Source organism: Aotus nancymaae, unplaced genomic scaffold (genome assembly GCF_030222135.1).
Source record: "Aotus nancymaae isolate 86718 unplaced genomic scaffold, 86718_ANA_hifiasm-v0.15.2.pri h1tg000015l_0, whole genome shotgun sequence".
Lineage (NCBI taxonomy): Eukaryota > Metazoa > Chordata > Mammalia > Primates > Aotidae > Aotus > Aotus nancymaae.
The window spans coordinates 4062273-4078071 of NW_026988426.1; the positions used below are offsets into that span (position 1 = coordinate 4062273).

Below are 15799 nucleotides of genomic sequence, written 5' to 3' on the forward strand. Positions count from 1 at the left end.
CTGGCTTTCATAGGGCAAGGGAGAGGGGTGGCCGCCGGAACCCCGCTGGGGGGACCCCGACTTCCCCCTGCGGTAGCCACCTGCCCTTGGGCCCCCCCCACTTCCCGCCCCTAGGGATCACGGCGCAGCCCTCCCAGTTGCGTCATCAGCAGCCAATCAGCGCTCCCTCTGCTGCCCGGGACAGGGGCCTGCTCCAGCCTGCAGCGCCCTGGTGGCCCCCAGGACGCCCCGCGTGTCCGAAACTCCGTGGCCATCACTGCCTGCTTGGCGAACTATGACTGGGCGCTTGGTCCCGCCGCTCCAGGCTGCGCCTTGCTTCTCCTCCCCTCAGTCTTCGCCCAGCTGCTACCACTAAGGGCACCTGGGAGTGAATGAGGTCCGCGAGCCCCCTGCCCGGCTCCCAGTACCCGCAGCCTAGGACGCAGAGGGAGACTCAGAACCCGGGTCGCCCCTAACTGCAGCCTTGGGAAAGTCTGGAAACGTCCTCAGCCTCCAATCTGCCAGCTGTCCCCGGGGCACCAGCCCAAGGTCTGCACGCCAGGTCCATCCTACCACGCTCACCTCCCCACCCCACAGCAGCCTCTCCCAGCCCCACGGGCACCCCAGCCTGCTGTGTCTAGGGACGTGGAAGGCCCGGACCCTCGCAATGTGGGGCGGAGCTGCCCCTACCACCACCACATCCCGTAGTCGAGGGGCACATGTCAACTGGAGGATGACGCGGGGTCTCACTGGTTTGTGTTCCCTGAGTTGCACCTTCTTTTAGTCCACTGTGCAGCCCCCAGACACCCCCGGGGCCTCCCGCATGGTGGGCGTGGCCTACGAGGAGCTCCAGGTGCAGCCACTTCTCGCAGCAGAACATCTTCTGGTGGCTCTGGGAGTCCCATGGGCCACAGTCCACCCTCTGCCAGCGCCCCATTACCCTCTTAAAGAGGTGTGCTGGCCCCACGAGCTTCTCCCGCCGCCCCCTCCCAGCACTGAGCTGGGAAGCCAGAGCACCCACCTGTCCCGCCAGCCCCCTCGCCCACCTCGACCCCAAGACACACACAGGCCAGCCTGGGGCTGCAGACTGAGTTATTTTATTTCGCTATTTCCAGTTTGAAGCTACTATCATGGGCGTTTAGAGTTATACAAATGACACTTAGAAAAAATAAAAGACCAAGACACCCAGAGTGAGATGCATGTCGGGAAAGGGGTAGAGGCTGGCAGCAGGAGGGCCCGGTGGCTCACCCCAGGGCTCCCGGGGTGGGGGTGACACCTGGCTTCATCCACCCAAGAGGCCCAGGGAGCACCAATCACAGCAGGGCCTCTGGCCCAGGCATCTGCAGCCCAGGCCTGTGGCTGGGGCTGGACGGGAAGGACGGAAGAGGGGGTGGAGATGCACCCCCAGATCACTCACTACTACAGCCAGGCTTGCCTGGGACGCCTCCAGCAATAATATTCATTTAAAAAAAATACTGATTTGGTCATTTTCTGCTTCCAGTCAGGCCAGGGTGAAAGGAAAAAGGAGAAAGACAGCCCTCACACCCCTACCCCCACCCATCACCCTGGCAGAACCTGCAGCAGGCAGACAGACCCTGTGGCCGTCACACCCTGCTGCTCGGGGCAAGGGAGCCAGGCTGAGCCTCTGTCAAGTGGGAGAGGAGCTGTCTCCAGCCACTACCCAAAAAAAACCCCAAGGGTCAGTCCTAGCCCACCGACAGCTTCCCTTTCCAAGCAGGGGTTTCAGGCCGTGCACCAGGGAGGCCACTGACAGCCTTGGGACACGTGCCCAGCTCCTAGGGGGCGGGGAGGAGATGGCTGGGAAGGGCAGGAGATTCCAGTTACACTATACGCCCAGGGCTCCCAGCCCCACCCCACCCCACCCCTCAGCCACTTCCAGAGAAATAAGGCTCAGAGCTGTCTGAGGTCAGAAGAAAGAGGTGCCAGCCTCGCCCCATGGCAGACAAGAGGGCAGGGGCATCTGAAATCCCTCCCAGGGCCAGGCCAAAGCTGCTGACCCTAGGGGAGTGGGGGACCCTGGTGGAGGGGAGAGCGGGGGATCCATAGGGGCGACAGGTGGGGGCACCGTTTTCTCTGGGGTTTCCAGTTTGAAAGGCAAGGGGGCTTGCCTCCGGCCCCGGAGCCCACCTGGAGGAGAAGGGGTTAGCAGGGAGGGTTGGGAGGAGGCCCCGCGTGGGCAGGGGCGGTCAGGCCCTAGTATTCCCAGAGCGAGGCGGGGTCCACGGTCTCTGCCGAGGCCTTCAGGACCCCCGCGTGGTCACCCTTCAGGTAGCGCCCGCCCACCTTGATGGCCACCTTGTTGTAGTCGCGGAACTCGAAGAAGAAGTCCACAGGGGCATCGCCGCTACTGGTGACCGCGGAGTCACTGCCCACCGTCCAGTACTTGCCTGTGGAGTCTGGGGAGGCGGACTCTATCAAGTGGTGCCTAAAGCCCGGCTCCCCTGCCCCACCCTGGGCCAGCAGCAAGGGGTGGGCACAGGTGTTCCCAAGGGTGACACCCCACCCTCCAGTCCCTGCTCCGGAAGGGGCCGGGGTCCCTATGCCCTCACACCTTCCTGCCCATGGTGGACACATGAATGAGGGTCCTAAAACATGTTCTGCCCGGCCTCAGTGGCTCACGCCTGTAATCCCAGCACTCTGAGAGGCTGAGGCAAAGGCCACGGGTTCGAGACCAGCCTGGCCAACACAGTGAAACTCTGTCTCTACTAAAAATACAAAAATTAGCCAAGCATGGTGGCTCCCGCCTGTAATCCCAGCTACTCGGGAGGCTGAGGCAGGAGGATCACTTGAACACGGGAGGCAGAGGTTGCAGTAAGCAGGTATCTCGTCCCAGCCTGGGCAACAGAGCAAGACTGTCTCAAAAAATAACATAAAAATATAAAAATTAGGTAGGGCATGGTGGCTCATGCCTGTAATCCTAGCACTTTAGGAGGCTGAGGCGGGTGGATCACAAGGTCAAGAGTTCGAAACCAGCCTGGCCAATATGTGAAACCCCGTCTCTACTAAAAAATACAAAAATTAGCTGGGTGTGGTGGCGGGCACCTGTAGTCCCAGCTACTCGTGGAAGGCTGAGGCAGGAGAGTTGTTTGAACTCAGGAGGCAGAAGTTGCAGTGAGCTGAGATCACACCACTGCACTCCAGCCTGGGCAACAGAGCAAGGCTCTGTCTCAAAAAAAATAAATAAATAAGCCGGGTGCGGTGGCTCATGCCTGTAATCCCAGCACTTTGGGAGGCTGAGGCAGGCGGATCACAAGGTCAGGAGTTCAAGATCAACCTGACCAACATGGTGAAACCCCCATCTCTAATAAAAATACAAAAATTAGCTGGGCATGGTGGCAAGCATCTGTAATCCCAGCTATTCGAGAGGCTGAGGCAGAATTGCTTGAACCCATTAGGCGGAGGTTGCAGTGAGCTGAGACCATGCCATTGCACTCCAGCCTGGGAGACGGAGCGAGACTTTGTCTCAAAATAATAATAAATAAATAAATAATAGGGCTGGGCGCGGTGGCTCACACCTGTAATCCCAGCACTTTGGGAGGCCGAGGCGGGTGGATCACGAGATCAAGAGATCGAGACCATCCCAGTCAACATGGTGAAACCCCGTCTCTACTAAAAATACAAAAAATTAGCTGGGCATGGTGGCACGTGCCTGTAATCCCAGCTACTCAGGAGGCTGAGGCAGGAGAACTGCTTGAACCCAGGAGGCAGAGCAGAGGTTGCAGTGAGCCGAGATCACACCACTGCACTCCAGCCTGGGTGAGGGAGTGAGTCTCAAACAAACAAAGAAACAAACAAACAAAACCATGTTCTGAATCCTAACAGGCACCTCTGGGTTGTTGGGGTCCTCCCCGGGAAGGGGCTCCAGTCCCACAAGTGAGGGGCGTCCTCCTCTGCACGCCCTTTCCAGAACCTCTCTCCCTGCTCTCCTCCCCCTTCTCTACCTTTCTGTCAGGTGGGCAAGGTATGATCTGACCCGACCATACAGACAAGCGGGACAGGGGCTGCTTTCATCCCAGAGCCCCTGGTGGCCCCTGGACACCTGTCCCCTTAGGGTCTGGAAGGCTGGGAGGCTGAGGCAGGAGAATCACTTGAACTCCCCTTAGGGCCTGGAATGGCCCTGAGCCCAGCCAGGGTCAAGCATGGGTGCAGGGGGCGCTCCCTGAAGCCCTGACCACAGCCCCACTGAGGGGTTCCCCGCCCAGCCGCCGCCCGCGGGAGAACCTGCCTTTGATGTTGTAGGCGCCATCGTTGAACTCCAGCTGGAAGACGTCATAGCTAGAGCGGTTGGCATCCAGGGTGCCTGTGACCCTGCGGCAGCCAATGAAGCCATGTTCCCCGCGGAACACGATGATGGGGCGGTTGATGAGCTTCATGAGGAAGAGCTCTGAGTCCCCTGTCCCAGAAAGAGGGGAGTCAGTGAGCCTCCTGGGAGGGAGTAGGGTGGGGGCTGGGGTGATCAAAGAGGGTGAGTCAGGAGCTGGGGTCACACAGCAGTCAGCCCCAGGGCAGGACAGTATGGGGCCAGTCTGGGGGGATGCCAGCACAAAGCGGGCCTTGGCTGGGGCTGCCAAGTGACCACGGCGTGGCCAGACCCTCCGGGACTCCAGGGAACTGGGGCTTGGGCAGTACCTGCTGTCTCCACCGAGGCAGCCAGCTGCCCGTTCTTCTTGGAGGTCACGAACTTGCCATTGGATGCCCGCAGTGTGATGCGCCGGTCACGCCACTCGATGTCAAAGTAGCAGCTGGCATTCCTGGGGGATGCGGGACAGGGTCAGGCGGGATGGCCCAGGCAAGCGAAGGTTGGGGGAGGGGTGACAGGTGGGGCGGGGCACTCACTTGGTGGAGGCGGTGGACTGCACGCCCCCGGTGGCCATCAGCGTCCAGTACTTGCCCGTGTGGGTACGGAAGGCACACTTTTTGGTGTCGCGGTCGATCTCCAGCTGGAAAGTCTCCTGGTCGGTCTCCTCGTCCTGATTCGCAGACAGGTCCATACCTGTGGAGAGGAGGCCTCGGGCTGGTAAAGGGCCCCACACCCCCTAGTTCTGGCCGACCACAGCCCTGAACTCACAGAACTACACACCACAGGGCAGGGTGGGGCAGGCGACCAAGACCCCACAGTAGCACACATCAGAGGCAGCAGAAAGCACCCGGGAACACAGGCAGGGCCGGTCAAAGGCCAAGGCCAGCTACATCTGTCCCACGTGACTTCTCCCAGTTAGAGAAGGAATAGGGGCCAGGGCCAGGGGCTCATGCCTGTGATCTCAACACTTTGAAAGGGCAAGGCAGGAGGATCACTTAAGTCCGGGAGTTCGAGACAAGCCTGGGCAATATAGCAAGACCCCCGTCTCTACTAATTGTTTTTTTTTTAATTAGCTGGGAGTGGTGGTGCACACCCATAGCCCCAGCTACTTGGGAGGCTGAGGCAGGAGGTCAAGGTTGCAGTGAGCTGTGATTGCACCACTGCACTCCAGCCTGGGTGACAGAATGAGACCCTGCCTCAAAAAAACAAAAAGGATCAAGAAATCAACTGCGGGAAAGACATTCTTGAGCCAATCTGGAGGGTCTTAACACAGGCAGAATCAGATGTGAAGGATCGATTACTGTTGATCACATTGCAGTTACATAAGAAAATGGTCTCATTTTTTTAGAAACACAGATGGAAGTATTTTGGGATGAAATGCCCTGATGTCAGGGAGCTGCTTTCAGTACAACCAAAAATGGTAAAGAAAAGGACAAATGGGGCTATGGCACAGGGGAACATCGCATCTGGGGGCCGTGTCTGGGTTAATGCTATTGTTCCTGCTTCCATGTAAAAGTTAAAAGAATAAAACATAATGGCACATGTTCCTTACCTTTAGAAAACTCGTAAAAGGGTAGAGCATAGTGGCTCGTGCCTGCAATCCCAGCACTTTGGGAGGCAGAGGCAGGAAAATCACCTGAGGTCAGGAGTTTGAGACCAGCCTGGACAACATGGTGAAACTCCATCTCTACTAAAAATGGAAAAATTAGCCAGGCATGGTGGTGGCCACCTGTAATCCCAGCTACTCCAGAGGATGAGGCAAGAGAATCGCTTGAACCCAGGAGGCAGAGGTTGCAATGAGCCAAGATCACGCCATTACACTGCAGCCTGGGCGACGGAGCAAGACTCCATCTCAGGAAAAAAAAAATCACATGGGATATCAGGACACAAGGTGGCTTTCAGGTTTTGCTCCCCTAGGCTATGGCGCCATTGCTTTTCTTTTTTTTTCCCGGTCACTCAGGCTGGAATGCAGTGGCGCGATCTCAGTTCACTGCAACCTCTGCCCCCAAGGTTCAAGCAATTCTCCTGCCTCAGCCTCCCAGATAGCTGGGATAACAGGAGTGTGCCACCATGCCCGGCTAATTTTTTTGTATTTTTAGTAGAGATGGGGTTTCACCATATTGGCCAGACTGGTCTCAAACTCCTGACCTCGTGATCCGCCTGCCTTGGCCTCCCAAAGTGGTAGGATCACAGACGTGAGCCACCACGCCCGGCCCACTATACTTTTTTTGAGAAGGAGAGTCTCGCTCTGTCACCCAGGCTGGAGTGCAATGGCATGATCTCAACTCACTGCAACCTCTGCCTCCTGGGTTCAAGCAAGTCTCCTGCCTCAGCCTCTCCAGTAGCTGGGATTACAGGCGCCCTCCACTACCCCCGGCTAATTTTTTTGTTTTAGCAGAAATGGAGTTTCACCATGTTGGCCAGGACTCCTGACTTCAGGTGACCCGCCCACCTCAGCCTCCTAAAGTGCTGGGATTACAGGCGTGGACCCCGGCACCCAGCCACGCAGTTGCTATTCATCATAACCACGTCGCTTTGCATATCCGCATGGATTCCTCCAGCTAAAACCTGGAGGTGGGATGTTTGGCTCCAGCAGCACAAATTCACATTCCCCACACGCCCTGGATTCTAAGAACTGCAGCAGCAGAGGCGTCCGCCAGGCTGCGTGCGGCTGCCTGCTCGGAGCTGGCGAGAATCATCATTTGGGCGCCTTGATGCTGCAGGGACCCCAGCGGTGGGTGGCAGGCATCATCCCCAGGAGAGGGAGGCTGGCAGGTGGTGGAGCCCACACCCAGAAGACACATCCTCAACTCTTATTTTATTTTTGAGGTGGAGTCTTGCTCTGTCGCCCAGGCTGGAGTGCAGTAGCGCAATCTGGGCTCACTGCATCTTCCACCTCCCAGGTTCAAGAGATTCTCCTGCCTCAGCCTCCCGAGAAGCTGGGATTACAGGCACACATCACCACGCCCGGCTAATTTTTGTACTTTTAGTAGAGACAGGGTTTCACCATGTTGGCCAGGATGGTGTCGAACTCCTGACCTGAGGTGATCCACCTGCCTCAGCCTCCCAAAGTACTGGGATTACAGGCATGAGTCACTGCACATGGCCAGTTCTTTGTTTTTTTTTAGAGACAGGCTCTTGCTCTGTTGCCTAGGCTGGAGTGCAAGTGTCACAAGCATGGCTCTTTGCAGCCTCCAACTTCTGGGCTCAAGAGATCCTCTTGCCTCAGTCTCCCTAGTAGGTGGGACCACAGGCACTCGACACCACTCCTGGCTAACTTTAAAATTATTTTGTAGAGATGGGGGTCTCGCTATGTTGCCCAAGCTGGCCTCAGGCAATCCTCCCACCTTTGCTTCCCAAAGTGCTGGGATTACAGGTGTGAGCCACGTGCCTGGCCTCCCCATCCTGCTCCATTGTGACCCAACCATGCACCCCCACATCTGCACCACAGGCAGGGATCTTCATCCCACTTCACAAAGAGGGAGACTGAGGCTGGTGGTGGCATGTTCTTGCCTGAAGTCACAGGGCAAGAGAAAGTAAGGGTCTGGCTGGCTCTTTGGATGGGGGGGGGGCGGCCCTCTTGCCACACCCTTTCCCTGACCCACCCTCCTGTCTATGGGTCCTACCCTGGGATCCTGGCCCTGCCCCTTCTTGGAACCCCTTGGGCTCCACCCTCCAGTTCCCCTGGGGCCCCTCAAGCCTGACTCCTCCATAGTGTCCACTGCCTGGGACTCCATTGAGTGGGCTGGCTCGGCCACCACACCCTAGCCAAGCATGGGAAGAGGATGAGGTGAGCAGGGGTTGTGTCGCCAGGGTGCCAGGACCATCCTAAGGCCACATCCCAGGGAACACAATGAGGGCCGGGGCCTCTCCTCACTCAGCCCTCCACCAGCCAAGAGGCCCTGCAAAGGGCTGGTCCTCCCCACCCCCACTGCACAGAAGCCTCAGGGAGCTGTCAGGCCAGACACACCCGCACAGCTGCCCTCACCGCCCCCTCATTCTACCCAGAAGGGCCTGCACATCTACAGGCCATGGCCACACCCTGCTCTGTGCAAAGCCACCTCGTGGGCCCCGGCCTGCGCTGGCAACAGAGCACCATCTGCCCAATGCATGGGGGGGTCCACTGATGGGAGGGAAGTTAAGGACCAGGTAAGAGGACAGCCTCCTGCAGGCCCACCCCAGCAGCAGAGAGGACAGAGGGAGAGGTTCTAGGCCCACCCCAGCAGCAGGAAAGTCCAAGGGGGTGGGGGGCTCCAGGTTCCCCAGAAAGAGGGGCAAACGAAGGAGGGGCACAACGGAACAGAAACCACATTCGCACAGCCTCATCCTAGGGCTTACAGGGCTCATCCTCACATAGCCTTGCAAATAAGCAGGGCGCTTAGCAGCCCGCCTGGAACAAATGCAGGAAGCCGGCAGGCTCCTTCTCAATGAGACTTCTGATGGCTGGGCTGGGGACAGCCATGGAGCCACGTGTGAATACCTGTGGGCCTTAATCCTCCTGGCAACTCCATTAAGTTCACACTAATCTCATCCCCCCAGCCAGAGAAGAAAGGGAGCCCCCCAGCCATTCCTTGCCCAGGGCCACACAACTGCTGCAGATGTCACCATCAGCCTATTGCATTCAATCCTGGAACTGGCTTGATGCAAAGGCCTAGGCCAGCCAGTGAAGCACCCACCACAGGGGCCAGGCACCCTTGGAGGAGTGACTTCCCTGCACCCTGCCTCGGTTTCCCCACTTGTCAAAAGGGCCCAGCCTCTCCACTCTGCCAGGATGTTGAAAGGATTCAGGGGCCTGGTGCCAAGGAGACATCAGGTCCCATCCCAACAGGGAGAGGTGGAGGAAAGGGGAATCCAGCAGGGCCCCTCCTGCCTCCAAGGCCCTTCCCAGACGCCGAAACCCCGAGCTCGGCCTTAGTGTCTCTAATTAGAGCTGTTACTGTGGGAACAGGATTTTCTTCAGGATTTTTCTTTTCATCAACAGAGGCACAGAAATCCTGAGTCACAGGCCCACAGGGGCCCCCGGGAGCTGGGAGAGGAAGAGTCTCCTGTGCCAAGCCCACGGGCACCTCTCCCGTCTCCTTCCAGAGAGGCCCAGGCCCCTGCCTGTCCTGCCCTCGTGGTGGCCTTCCCTGTCCTCAGCTTCTGAATCATTCTCTCTCCCTTTTTTTTTAACTTTTTTCTTTTAATTATTTTTGTTGTCTTTTGTTTTGTTTTGAGACAGACTTTCACTCTTGTTACCCAGGCTGGAGTGCAATGGCACGATCTCGGCTCACTGCAACCTCCATCTCCTGGGTTCAAGAGATTCTCCTGCCTCAGCCTCCTGAGTAGCTGGGATTACAGGCATGCGCCACCATACCTGGCTATTTTTTTGTATTTTTAGTAGAGATGGGGTTTCTCCACGTAGGCCAAGCTGGTCTCAAACTCCTGACCTCAAGTGATCCACCCGTCTCAGCCTCCCAAAGTGCTGGGATTACAGGCATAAGCCACCTGGCCCGGCCTTAATTATTTTATTTGATTAACAAATATTTTTGGGCCGGGCACGGTGGCTCACGCCTATAATCCCAGCACTTTGGGAGGCCGAGGTGGGTGGATCACGAGGTCAAGAGATCGAGACCATCCTGGTCAACAAGGTGAAACCCCGTCTCTACTAAAAAATACAAAAATTAGCTGAGCATGGTGGCGCACGCCTGTAGTCCCAGCTACTCGGGAGGCTGAGGCAGGAAAATTGCTTGAACCCAGGAGGCGGAGGTTGCGGTGAGCCGAGATCACGCCATTGCACTCCAGCCTGGGTAACAAGAGCGAAACTCCGTCTCAAAAATATTTTTGGAGACAGGGTCTCATTCTGTTGCCCAGGCTGGAGTGCAGTGGCACGATCTTGGCTCACTACAGCCTCGAACTCCCCGGCTCAAGCGATCCTCCCATCTCAGCCTCCTCAGTAGCTGGAATGACAGGCGTGTGTTACCATACCAGGCTAATTTTTTTGTATTTTTTGCAGACAGGGGTTTTACTGTATTGCCCAGGCTGGCTTTGACTCCTGGGCTGAAGCTGTCCTCCCTCCTTGGCCTCCCAAAGTGCTTGTATTACAGGCGTGGGCCAGTGTGCCTGGCCTTCTAAACCATTCTCTATGGTGACTCAGAGGGGCACCCCCTGGGTGCCTCGCACCCTCCAGTCCCCATCACCACCCTCAGGCCTTAACAGTCCCCAGATGCCCCTGGCTTGTTCAAAATAGGCACTCCCCTCCATCTCATTCAGGGGAGGGAACCTGGAATCTTCTGTGGCTTCACGTCACCACCCCGCTTTCCAGCCAACTCTTCCAATTACCTGGCCATTTCAAATGCCTCCTGCATGCTTATACAAGCCATTCCCCAGGCTCAGAATGCCCTGCCTCTGAGAACTCTTACACATCCTGCAAAGCTCAGCTGGACCAGCCCTTTGTCAGTCAGCCATACTCAGAATGGCTGGGAGAGGGCCCATCCCAAGCCAGCAGGGAGCCCAGGTCCTAGCCCTGGCATGGAGCCCCAGATGCAAGGAGGCTGGCGGGACAGACAGGGACAGATGTGAGAAGACAGGAAATGTGGTGAAACATGGCCCGGGTCAGGGCCAGGGCAGGTGTGGGTCCGGAGGACAAAGGAGCACTCGCTCAGCCGACACAGCCTCTGGTGTGATGGGGTGAAAGCTGGGCCAAAAGACCCTGCCCAGGGCAGCTCTGGGCCAGCCCGAGAAGGCCTGGAATGCACACTTTACAGAAGGGGGAACTGAGGCTGGAGAGCAGGGCGCAGCGTTTTTCAAAGGTGAGCACCCTGCCCCCACCGGGCCCGCCCGTGCAGGCCTGCAGAGATGATTCACATCCCCCCACCCGCTAAGCCCGGATCCTCCCCTTCCTGGCGAGCGTCCCCGGCATGTGTGTCATGTGTGTCGGAAGCACAGACGCCTCCCCCTTGCCACGCAGGCCTGTCCAAAATGGCCTCTGCAGACACGCCCCCCCACGCCCACCTTTGCAGACTCCAGCTCTCCAAAAGCCCCCCAGGAGTTGGCTGACATAGAAATGAGATAACCCCAAGATCTGTGGCCAGAGGAGCCCCAACCTCAGCCCCCAAGCTCCCCTCCCCGCCACTCCTAGTTCCACAACCCTTTAAACTCCAAGCTGAGCTATCACCACTACCTCTCTTGGCTGCAATTTCTGGTTCCTCCCACCCATCAGCCTGAATCACACCCCTGACGCCCCCAGCAAGCTTCTCAGGAGAGGGGAGTATCTGCCCAGGCTCGCCAAAAACACCCTCAGGCTCTCTGCTCCTTCCTGGCCCCCAGGGCCAGGGCCACCTACTTCCTAACTTCAGAGGCAGTAGACTTCTTCCCCAGGGGAGGCCATGGCTGCAACCTGAAGGCAAGAACCATGGCCCTGCACTGTTAGTACCCATCGAGGGCCCCGCTGGCCCCTCCAGTCCCAGCTCCCAACCTCACAGGCTTCCTCCCAGCCACACTGGGCTTTCTCTGTACCTTTCTGCCACAGGCCCTTTGCACAGGCTACACCCATGGCCTGCAATGCTGGTCCACACACCCCAGATACCTGCCACCTTGTATTCATCCTTCAGGTCAGCTCAGATGTCCTGCTCAGAAAGGACTCACCCATCTAATCACCTGTATCCGCTGCCTTTTCCTTGACACTTGGTAATGTCCCCAAGAGAAAATATGAACCCTACTCATGGCTCAGCAGGTCCCCTCCCTAGGGCCCAATGCCCACTGAACAGGTGAGCTCTGCCCACCCCGCGTGTGGGAGACAGGAAAAGGGGTTTCTGGAGCCAAATGCACTCACTTCTGCATGCTGCTTACTTGTGGCCACCTGCTGTGTGACCCAGGTAAAGCGGCTTCACCTCTCTGGGCCTTAAGCAAACTTCAGGCACAAAATGGCCATTACCCCACCCAGGCCTCCACCCTCACCCCCACTGCCATGGGGGTCTTTCTCCCTTCTGCAGAGCCCACAGCCAAGAGGGAGGCCGTCAGGAGGGCTCCTTCCAAAAGGAGGGATGAGGACACAAACTGGGCTCCCATCCAGGGCCTGGGGTCCGACTTCCCGTCAACGGAACAAGATCCCCCCCAGGCCCCTCCCTCCAGCGGGGCCTCTGTCTGAAAGCAAGGAACAGCTTCTCCGCCAGGAGTGGAAGAGGACGCCAAAAGGAAGAAAACCCCCCGGGGCGGGGGGAATCTGAGAAAGATGGGAAAGAGGGGGGCCCACTTCTGGCGCACAGGCCGGTCGCAAATAGCTGCGCCTGAGGGAGGCCCCGGAGGGGACGGATCGAGTTGCAGTCAATTGTTCCCGGAGAGCGCCCTAAGGGATGGGTTCACCCGAGGGTAGGAGCTTCCCGAGGGAGCTGGCCTGGGGTCTCCTGGCGAGTGCTGGAGCTGCCCTCGGTCGCCAGCGGAGCGCAGCTCAGCACACCGGCCCGGAGATGCGCGCGGCGGGCGAAGGGCGGGGTGCCTGGAGGTCCGCCATCCGCGCCACGCCGTTCCCGGGCCGAGGCGCGTGGAGGGAGTCCGCCTCCTGGGGAGCCTAGGGACCTGAGCCCTGGGCCCAAGGGCGGCCCGGGGGGCTCTGCTGAAGGGGTGACCCGCAAAAGCCGATCCCCTCCCCCGCCCCGCCGCATCTGGTTTTTCCATCTGCAGAGATGGAGCAGGACAAAGGGGGCGAGGGAGGACCCAGTCGAGGCGACCCGCCCCCCTGCTCACAAAGGCCGCGGCCTCGAGCGCGGGGCAGACGCGGGAGGAGGGGCTGGGGGGGAAGGGCAGACACCCCGCGCGCCACCCCCAGCGGAGGCCGACCCTGCCCGGCCTCGGGAGGAGGTGGAGGAAGGCCCAGCAGTAGGGGAGGTGGAGGCGCGCCCTGCCGGGATCAAAGACCTGGCTAACCTCCCCCACCTCGCCCGCGAAGGCTGCCGGTGGGGGTGGAGGCGCGCCCGTGCGAGTGGCGACCCTCGTCTCGGCCTCAGAGCTACAGGCCTCCCGACGGGGGGAGGGGCAGGAGGAAATGGGCGAGGGACGCCCGCTCCCCAAGAGCTGGGACCGCTGATCCGAGAGATCAGCGCGCCTGGGGAGAAGAGGGGGACTGGGCCGGGGGTTAGGAACGTGCACATTAGCCTGCGCCTCCGCGGTGCCTAGGGGAGCCCACGACCCCAGCCCGGGGTGGGAGGTGGGCAGTGGCTCCCCAGGATGGGCAAAGCCTCACCCCGGTCCCCTCCGGGCGGGGTAGCCCGCGTGCCTAGCGGGGGCGCACCCGGCAGTGCTCTGGACCGCAGAGGCGCCGCAGGCGATAAAGGGCGGGAGGCTGGAGGGGCACGGGTGGGGTGCGCTTTGTGCACGGACCAGGAGAGGCGGGGGCAGCGTCCCCACTCACCCTGGCGCGTGGACACGTTCCTCTCGTTGGCCGCCTGCAGCACGACCTGGGCGCAGCTCTGCTCCAGGGCGAAGAGCTCGTCCTTGCCCACCTTGGTAGCCTTGCCCGCCTTCAGCGTGCCGCTGGGCCCCGACGGTGCCAGGTAACGGCCTTCGCAGTCGCGGAAGGCCACCTTGCCGGAGCGGAACTCCAGCGTGTAGCCAGTGGCCGGCTCGGGGCGCGCCACCAGGCGCCCGTCGTGGCGCAGGAAGCGGTGGTCGGCGGTCTGCACGCTGTAGCGCTGGTCCTGGAAGGCGAGAGTGATGAGCGAGTCGACGCCCCAGGGCACGTCGCGGTCCACAGCGATCTCGTCGGCCGGCCGCGCGCTCAGGTGCGCGTAGCGCTTTCGGGTGACGCTGTAGATGTTGACCTGCGGGTGCATGGCAATGTGCACGCTCCACTTCTCGGCGGGGGACACCGTCTGCGCGAAGCATGACAGGCGGTCCTCGGTGCCGCCGAAGTAGCGCCGGTGCGCCTCGGACTGCAGCGACCAGCGGCCGTCGTCGTGCGCCACGATGAGGAAGCGGCAGTCGGGGCCCGGCACCTCGCGCTCGCAGGTCACGTTGCCGTCCTTGTCCGCCGCCAGGTAGCGGCCCAGGTGGCTGCGCAGGCACACGGCCGCGCTGCCCGCCTCGTCGGGCGGCTGCTCCAGCGTCCAGATCTGCTTCTTCTTCAGGCTGCTGGCCGACGCGTTCACCTTGAACCCGAACGCCTCGGCCGTCAGGTACTTGTTGCCGCAGTTGATGAGGCCGAACTGGATCTGCACCGCCTCGGCCGTGCCGTTGGCGGTCATGGTGGCGGCGGACGGGAGGCCGCGACGCGGCTCCGGGAGATAGGTGGCGGGTCCCCGCGCCGGCGCCCCTGCTCCTTTGTTCGGCGGCCGCGGCCCGCGCGCACTCACCGCAGCGCTCCACAAAGCCGGGCCCGCGGCGCCCCGGCCCCTTTATAGGCGGGGTGACGTCAACGCCGCCAGGCCCCGCCCCCTTCCCCGCCCCCGGCTCCTTTCGGGAGGGGCCCCCGGCGGAGGGAGCTGGCGGCCCCCGCTGCTGCCCTGCTGGCGCGTCCCTCCACCCCCCCCCGCAGCACTACCACCTGAGGACGCCACCCTTCCCAACCCCGGCTCCCCGCACCAGCCATCTAACTCTCCCGGATGCCCCCCACCTCGGATGCCCCCGATCCCAAGCCTAGCTAGGAGCAAGGACAGGCCAGGTTTGAGGTCACGATGGAGACCGAAGAGACCACGGAGCAGATCTGTACTGGGTGGAGGTGGCGGTCCAGGGGCGGCCTGGAGGAGGTGGCCTTTGAGCACAGAGCCTTACAGGAGCTGAGAGGTGGGGCGGGGAGGATGCAGGTTGGGAGCTGTCAGTGGGGTGGGGACCCGGTGAGGCCAGAAGCTGGGACCCACAGACCCCAACACACCCAACTAGCTTGTCTCTGAGGCCCTGCAGATGTGGTTCCCTGAGGCTTCAGCCCCACAGCCACTGCCCTGAAGCCCACCAGGACCCCTCCCTGTGGCCCAGGCACCCACCCCCGGGTGGCCCAAATAGGTATCCGGGATAGTGGCTGAGTCAGTGGCCAACATGCCCAGCCCAGCCATGCGGTGTTCTTGTTTTTTGACCCGGAGCAGAGAGGTCCAGTGACTCTGAGCCAGGCCAGCCCAGGTCTCTGGTTCCAAGGCCAGTGTCCCTTCCCCTCCCAAACCCCAATATCATGGGACTCTGAGCTGGTCACACAGGAGGGATATGGTGCTGGCTACAGTCCCCCATCCTCATAACCCAAACTCTCTGTCCTCCTCCCTCAAAGGGGACATTCCCTACAGATACCACCTCCCATGCCCCCACCCACCCCCTCTAGGGACGCTTCCCTTTTCTGAGCCTCACCGAAGGCTGAGGGTTTTCCTGGGACATTCCCCACATGCCAAAAGGCCCCTGGAATGTCAGCATGACCACACACTGCCCACAAGGTCTCAGGCTGGGCACTCAGCTAACTCCAGGCCCTCAGCCTGGCTGGCTGATAAACTGATTGCTGGGGTTGCTTGGAGCCTGCGTCTGCCCCAGGCAATCCCAGCCCGG

The 15799-nt window shown here is 60.2% G+C and overlaps 1 protein-coding gene across 1 annotated transcript; it reads right to left on the bottom strand.

The window, feature by feature from the left end:
- Positions 1-1059: 1059 nt before the first annotated feature.
- On the bottom strand, positions 1060-14520 carry FSCN1 (fascin actin-bundling protein 1). The gene is made up of 5 exons (XM_012455574.2): positions 13689-14520; positions 4837-4993; positions 4630-4751; positions 4226-4393; positions 1060-2396 (listed from the first exon to the last, which is right to left on the bottom strand). The coding sequence occupies exons 1-5, from the start codon at positions 14518-14520 to the stop codon at positions 2194-2196; spliced, it is 1482 nt and encodes a 493-aa protein (XP_012310997.1). The 3' UTR covers positions 1060-2193.
- Between the last annotated feature and the right edge of the window lie 1279 nt (positions 14521-15799).